We start from the raw sequence: 8,263 nt of genomic DNA, 5'->3' as shown, positions 1-8,263 counted from the left end.
TTTTTTAAAAGATAATAATAAAGAGATGGCGTTTGATTTTATACAAATTTGGCAGTTAAAATATCTAGATTTGTTTCTATTAAAAATTTCAAGATCGATAGCTAATCACATTGAAGGAAATTTCTTTGGTACTAACATTATGAAATTTCTTATCGAGTTATAAATAATTCGTATGTTTTTTTAAAAACTAGCTAAATAATTTATAAAAAGAAATATTCATCTTTTAAACAATTTGATCTTATGAACTCGTGTGAAAAATCGTGAATTCTGATCAGTTGTTTTTTTTAAAAAACATCAAATAACAAAAATATATTAAATTTACTTTGTAATTTTTAACTAATTTAACAAACGAGCTGCTTTATTAGTCAATGTTTAATGAATTTTTTTATTCATTCATTATTCTAAATATCTGCTAATTTGATTCAAGGTACTCAGGTATTTTTGAAGCTTTACTATTGAATGAAGGAAAAGAAAACTTATTCGAAATAATGACATAAGTTAGATTAAAGTTTAACCGTAATTAAAAACATTGGAAAACCTAGAATAGAATTTACTGATACACAGACAGTAATCAGGGGTGATCTGGTTTAGTAAAAAAAAATATTTTTCAATTAACTGGTGATAAAATCAATTTTTCACTAATTTTGTGAACTGAAATTCATGTATTTTTTTTTTGGTAAAGATGTTAACAGTTTAAACCAAGAAAACATAAAAATGGGAAAAGGAAATATTTCTTGGATGGGTACTATTGATAATTGTGTCAAAGTCATTTGAAATTTTCCTTTGATATTTTTTTTTTACAACGCCGCAATAAAGTATTGTTGAGATAAAGTTTTTTGTTTTTTTTATGTAAGGAGAGACGTGAATCCAAGTTGAGAAAAAACGGGTTATTTTGCATATATTTTTTATCATCTTGGAATTTTTTTTCTTAAAGTTTTATTTTTTTAGCTATCTGTTTTATATCACGATACAGATGATGACATATGTGCTGGCTTTTAATACAAATAAATAAACTTAAAATGATTGATGAGAATCGGACCCTATTTTTTAGATAAATTTCCAATTTAGAAATTAGTTATGTATTAGCATGTATTTGAATGTATTCGAATGACTTCCAAAAAGGATGCCCATTTCAAAAACCGCAAGGTGTAATCGTCTCAATTAAGACGAATAAAATCATAGTAACTGGGAAATAAGCAGCACGTACATGCTATATGTCTTACGATTTTGTCTGATAGGGTCAGACCAACGAGTATATACAGTCATATATGACACTGCTTTAATTTTTTTTTTTTTTATTTCTTGTCTATATATAACTTGTCAAGAGTATAAATTTCAAAATTCAGGAATTGAATTTGCCATTCTGACACACATACACCATAAAGCTAGCAAGTTAGATTTTGTTTTTTTACTGAAAAACATAAACTATTTGAGTCTTATTCGCTATTCTTTTAAAGAAATCGCCTAGATTAGTTTGATACTTGATTTATTGAAAAGAAAATCAGTTTTAGTTTTTTTTTAGTAAACAAGAAGGTGTACTTTTAAGACTCTCAGAGTAGCTACATACACGAAAAAAATGTATGGTACCGGATTGGTTTGAAAGTTATCAATATATTAATAGCTTCAAGATTTTAAAATATCTATAATTCTAATACATAAATAGAAACCCCCCAATATGTATTTTGGTATCCGCTTATTTCCAAGGCTGAATGTTTCTTTTTTTAATCCACCTCAAATACAGCTAAAAATACCCTATTTTATTAAAGGGCCATTTGATAATGCAGTACCTAGTAAATTTTTAATTAAATTTTTTTTTTTTTTGCAGTAAATTTTAAAGAAACTAGCAGATATTTGTTCCAATTGACTTGGAGGAAAAGAGACAATACTCTATAATCTTAAAATGCTAATTTGATAAATGCAGTGGATGATCCTATATAGGGTTTTAAAATTAAATGGAATCGAAAATTTGCTAAATAGGGGTATTTAATTGTATCTTGGTTAAAGAGCAGAGAGACTACAATTGTTATCCCTGTTAAAGTGTCCATAAATAAACCATCAAAAGTACCCAAGCTTCTTAAAACTCCACCAGAATAATAATGATAATAAAGTAAGGGAAAAAAAGAGTGGAGGGTGTTAACTCTAACCCTTTAAGATTTTTTATGATATGTGCTCAGTATGTAAGTTCGATGCAATATTAACTTTCTTTTTTAAAAAAAATACATCCATGTGGACCATCTAAACGCCACGGGTTAAAAACGTGAGTAGCCAGTTACTCTGGCAAATTGTGGGGACAAGCAATCCCAAGTTAAATTCCACCCTAATAACTTTGTGTTCTGAAGGCCAATGCTATTATTATAATTCCTTGATATTTTGAAAGTTTTTTTCAAAGAATTGGAAATATTTTATTTTGTAGAGATATTTTCAAATCAGATTATGGGAAAGATAGTCTGGTTAAACCTTTTAAAATCTAGATTGGTTCTCTTGCATTAGAAACGAAAGTATCGATATGGATCTATCGCGTTTTTTTTTTTTTTTTTTTTTTTTTTTTTTTTTTTCAGGTACCATTTTTGAGCAAACGATCTTGTTTAATTGTTTTACAATCATTAAATAAAAACGAAAAATAAAGCGAAGGCTTAGTATATTCTTTCATGACAAGGAAATTTTCAATAGTAGCTATACCTGTTCGGAACTTGCTTGAAAATGATGTATTGTCGTTTAATAAGCTGGTTTGAAACTACATTATAAATAATTATTTATTAATGAAAATTGTCACCAGTTTTTATTTTATTTATTTTTTTAAGAATTATTTTATTTAAATCTTTAATTAGAAAGTATTTAGGGCGTTTTCTTTTCCTTTTCATTTTTCTTTTTCTTTTTCTTTTTTTTTTCTTTTTCTTTTTTTTTTCTTTTTACAACTTTTCTTCATCATTTCTGTTAGAAATAGTCAATGTACTTTGTGATTGTTTTATATATAGTGATCTATAGTTTATTGCCATCTTTGGAAAAGTGCAAGTTCCATAATAGCAGCCGTCCGAAACTTTTTGTTTTTTTTTCAAAGCGGGTAGACTAGTGGGTTAGTGGAGATGGTGCACTTTGGATGTTTAAGGTTCATGGTCTATTCAATAAGATACATACTGATTAAAGAGATATGTGTGAGATTCATTCTTTTTTAAACAATCGGTATACAATATTAGCACAGATCTCTTTTTTTTTTCTTTCTCTCTATGATTTATTATTATTGGATGTTTATTAATTGAGCCTAAATATATACGCCGTTCTTCAAGATGGGACCATTTTCTTCTTTTTTTTGAATAAAAGGAAATGATTTTTTTTTTTTTGAAAAACAAAATCCGAACCCGTTTCTTATTTCCCATAAATAATCTTCTTTGTTGCTAACTGATCGATTTAAGGTAATGTTTCAATAATGGCTGTATTACTGTCAATTCTTTCTTTTTTTGTCTTTGAGTGTAAACGCCATTTGAAACCTCATTGCCACAATATAATTAAAATAAATTACGCAAACAGTTTATTTAATAAATCTTCTTTCTTTCTAAAAAAAAAAATTTAAAAAAAAAGACTTTCTTGTAGCGAGTTGAAATGTTCGAGTCTGGTATTTATCGCTACTGTGTATGATTTTTTTTATGTTGGTAAAGTTACTCGTAGCCAAGGGGGGGAAAATAAGTCATCTTGAAGTTTACATTATGTTCAAAGTGAACTCCGAGTAGTTTTTTTCTCTCAAAACCAATTGAAAATCATTGCTTAAAGGAAATGAAAAATAAGAACGTTCCTGAATCATGCTTAAAGTATGTGCAACAACTTACAGTCAAATCGATTTGTCGAGGGAGAAGGGGGGAACAAAAGTTCTGACACCCTAAAGTCCCTTTTTTTCTCGTTACCCTCAGTGTCATTCTGAATAAAGTTAAAAACAATTGAGAATTTCACATTAACACAAACCAAATTAAACCTTCAAACATATTTGTATCATTAATCCAATTAATACTTTAGGGGCCGCTCAAAAAAAAAAAAAAAAAAAAAAAAAAAAGAAAAGATCCACATGTGTATTCAAACACACTTATGCATACGAAAGCCAAAATAAATTAAAAGCAATATACTATTAAACAGCTATTGAATTTTTTCGACTAGATAACTTATTTTCACTCTTATGTCATTAGGCTAAGATGAGTAAGGATATTTAGAGTACTCGTTTGAAATATAAGCAAATTTGTCCAAAAAAATGGGATAGCCACGTGTAAAACTAGTTTTCAGCTCAGACAATTGAATCTTTGAAAGCGCAGCGTAAATAAATTGAACATCAGTGGTTGCTGGGTTCAATATAGAAGCATCACAGCTCTCGAGAGTTTTGAGGTATTGATCCATATGGTAGATTGAAGAAGAAAATCTGGAAACCTTTCCATTCCGGTATTTAAGAATGCAGGCGAGTGCATGAATGCATGGAAGCTGAAGATCTTGATAAAAGGTGCAAGTGCATTCCTTTTTTTCCAAATCGACAGAGTACTCGCTAAGGGTCTGAGTTGCTTTAATTCTAATCCTTCTGATAGGTGTTGTTCCATCTCGATGAAAGTACAACGCGTCATGTAACAGAGGGATCGCAGACGTATTGTTTTTCAAACATCTAATTAAAGAGTCGTCATCGGCAGTAACTGTAAACAAGTTCAACGAATCATTGACCGGTTCAACGTTAAAAATATCAATGAAAAGAGTTGCGTGGGCCAAAGTTCCTGAGGCTGCAGGTACAAACGCGTGATCATCGGAAAAGAACTTGATGATGGAATTGGTTTGAATCTTTTTCCTTTGTGCAGCAATGATTTCCGATTGAAGGTTATTGATAGTCAATGGGAGCCTAACAAGGTTTTGTTTATAATTTGGTGCAAGTAACTCAAAAAATGCTTGGACATTGACGCTATAATTCCGACCATATCGAGGGGTTTTTGATATATCACTCGTCCAGTTGTTTAAACTTTCCAAAAACTTGTCATTTAAGTGAGGAAGTTTTTTACTGGCATAATCCTTGTCAGGGGATGAGATTAGCTCCATGAATTCGAAATCATTGGTGCGATGAGAAAACCGTTTGAGAATAGCCGACAATGTAACTAAGTGGCGGTTTTTGGGAAAGACTATTGACAAAGCATATTTGATTACTTCCTCAGGTCCTGAAATAAAACTGAATGATCTCTTTTCAAACAGGCCGCCATAAGCCAGCTTTAGTTCAGTGAAAAATTCCACGTAAGCCTCAATAGAACTAACGTCGGTAATACAGGCTCCTAGTACAGTAATATTGTGTTCTGGAGTATTTCCCACCGCGACAATGACGTTAAATGGGTCATATCCATTATTAGTGATATTCTTTTGTCCAATCTCTATAGAAGTGGTGGCACTTAAAGCCATGCGTCTCATGTCGGCAGTTATGATTATCATTCGTGAAAAAGACAAATGTTTGTACAAATTTATATTTGGATAATATTTGTCGAAATAATCGCCAAGGACATAAGGATTGAATTGAGTTCGATTTTCAACAAGCTGTTTATATTTATCAATAAAAGCAAAGTGCTTGTCGTGAGTTGAGCAATAGCCTGCATGTTGACCATTACGTTGATTCGCGCACTGATAAATGTCACAATAAGAAGGTAAATAGTCACTGGGCTTAGCGCCTTTAATCGTTGGTTTTAGATTGTCGATATAGGATGACAAAAACTCATCAGTTTTTTCGGGTAGTGTATCATCTGGATTGTTAGATGATGATGACAATGATGACGATGATGACGATGAAGTAGTAGAAGAAGAAGAAGAAGAAGAAGAAGAAGAAGATGATGATGAATTGTTTATTATTCGAGAAATTGAAGGGCGATTTGTAGCCGAAGCAGGAACTGCAAAACTAGAAGCATTTGAAGATGTAGAGTCTAGATTTTTCGTTTCATTTTCAATTTGGGAAAATGGAATAACTGAAAACATTCCAGTCATAGATGATATCCCCTTTATACGTTCATTTCGATCAGAAATCTCAGATAGAGTGGAAGTTTCAGCAAGCTTTTCTTGAATAGCTTTGGGGAAAAAGTGCATATCGGAAAGACGAAATGGGATTTCAAAAGGGGTATCATTATGGTTAGAATCCGATACATCGTCCCGCCCAATAGATTCCATGTCATTGTCTGAAGATTCGGAATCAGTAAAATCAAAAAAGGGAGTTCTAATTTCATCTACCTCAGGGTTTATAGAAACAGGTCTTAGAATAGGATTAGAATCTGGATTAGAGGTGGTGCTGGATCCATTATTTGATTCATTATTAGGAGCTGTGGAACCAGAGGATGGGTCTGAATTATTGTTGCTACCTTCGCTTTTTTTGGCGCCTTCGTTTTCGCGAGCTTGTTTGGAGGCACTAGTGTCATCTGATTTAATGAAGCGATCTTTGGTTTTATTCAAAAACGTTGATACTTGCTGTAATTCCCATTTCAAATCCATATTGTATTCGACATTCCATATGTTGGTATAGTTTCTAGTTCCAAAACTATCACCCGGTGAAATATATTCTGAAGGGAAAAGCTCCGAAGTATTTTCGAGCTCTTCAGGGAGTGGGAATATTGTAAAAGCTGAACGGCTCTCAATTTCAGCCTGATAAGGAGGAGAATGATAAAGTTTTTTTGTGGAATCAGTGTAAGTAATACGGATACAGGTAAGTGGCGAGTGGACTTGAAGATATAAAGCCGATACATGCATTGGAGGAATCACATCTCGGCGAGCCAAAAACATGTCATTTGCAAACGAATGGGCAAGCTCTTTTTGACTAATTAATTTGGCGTTAACTGTTCTGAAAAAATGATGACCTTCATTTACTTTAAAGATTTCTTCCAATAAGTCGTAATAAAGGTCAAATTCCCCCGGAGTAAGGGTTTTCTCTGGAGGTCGAATAAAATCAAAAACAAGTGCAATGCACTTGGGATAAGTCAACCGAGGCAGTAGTGCTGTGGAAGAAACTGAAACGTTTTTCCTCTGTGATTGGAAAACATGAGTGTAAGGCTCGCATGTGTGCTCATCAAACTTGATAATAATTAATGGAGTTCGGTATTGAGGAGGCAGGGGGCCCACAAATGGCTAAAAATTCCTAAATGTTAGAATATAAAAAAAAAAAAAAAAGATAATTACCCTAACTGTAACAGCAAACCGGCATTCTGGCTTATAACAATTGACGGCATACGAGTCTCTCGTAGTTTCCGAATGAAGTAGATTGAAAGGACGTAATTTAACCAACTGTGAATAGATTGTGATTGCAAGACGCGCCTCTTCAAAACTAAGAAACATGGAGCCTAAGCCAATTCGAAAAGATTTTAGTGATTCCAGTGCGTGCTGGGCATTGTAGTGATGTGGTGGCGCGTAAGAAGGACACGCGGTTGTTATTTTAGATAGAAGGAAAGCAGTATCTGTATTAGAAGAGGCTCGTCTACGCTTATTGGGCAAAAAGTGACGGAAGAGACTTGGGTCTTGGATTTTCAAAAGAGTGGGGAATGTAATGCTGTGTTTGTTTTGTTCAAAAATGTGTTTTTGCTCCAAGATTCTCAAAACAAGACTCGATTCGTTGGAGCCTAACTGGATAAAAGTGCTGGGGTTTTTTGTGTCACCAAGGAGGTTTTCAGATAACGGGATCAAAGCCTGCTTGTCCACGTCAAAATTATAAAAGATGGTGATATTTGTGAGAGATTTTATGTATACATAGTAGTAATTATTAGTGGGGGAGGTTGATGAAGAGGATGCAGGTGCTGGTACTTTAGGAGGCATTATGAATATTACTATAGTCGAGATGCATTATTATGAAAGAAAGAAAGAAAGAAAAAAAAAAAAAAAAGGAGAACTTAAGTCAAGTCTTCTTATTCAGTCAAGTAATCTGATAATAGTAGTTTAAGATAAAAATAAAAAAGAATGATTTGTGTATAATCTTAAGATGAAATTCAAAGATGGAGTATTTCTTTTTTTTTTTTTTATTTTTTTTTTTTTTTTGGACGTGTCGTGTAATAACAAAAAAAAAAAAAAAAATAAAATTGGAGGAGAAGTTCAAAAAATAAAAATAAAATAAAAAAAAACTGGAAAGTCGTGTTGTTGATCTCATATTTACACATAGTGATACAATCTACGCATTGAAGCCCACATATATTAGAGGATGCTTAGCGTAGAAAAAAATGAGGTGCATAAAAGTCACGTTTTTGGCTAATTTGATTTTGGTTTGGGTAAGAAAAATGACTGATCAGTCATACTT

General features: G+C 32.2%; 1 protein-coding gene across 1 annotated transcript; it reads right to left on the bottom strand.

Moving 5' to 3' along the window:
• Positions 1 to 4,173: 4,173 nt before the first annotated feature.
• SAPINGB_P005075 (uncharacterized protein) lies at positions 4,174 to 7,788 on the bottom strand (the record flags this gene model as incomplete). Its single annotated transcript, XM_031999790.1, has 2 exons — positions 4,174 to 7,107; positions 7,159 to 7,788. 2 exons carry the CDS (start codon positions 7,786 to 7,788, stop codon positions 4,174 to 4,176), a joined length of 3,564 nt encoding a protein of 1,187 aa, XP_031855681.1.
• Between the last annotated feature and the right edge of the window lie 475 nt (positions 7,789 to 8,263).

Source organism: Magnusiomyces paraingens (assembly GCF_902498895.1).
Source record: "Magnusiomyces paraingens strain CBS 517.90 genome assembly, contig: contig4, whole genome shotgun sequence".
NCBI lineage: Eukaryota > Fungi > Ascomycota > Dipodascomycetes > Dipodascales > Dipodascaceae > Magnusiomyces > Magnusiomyces paraingens.
The sequence above is the reverse complement of the archived record's forward strand: the minus strand, read 5'-3'. Positions and strand labels throughout refer to the sequence as shown.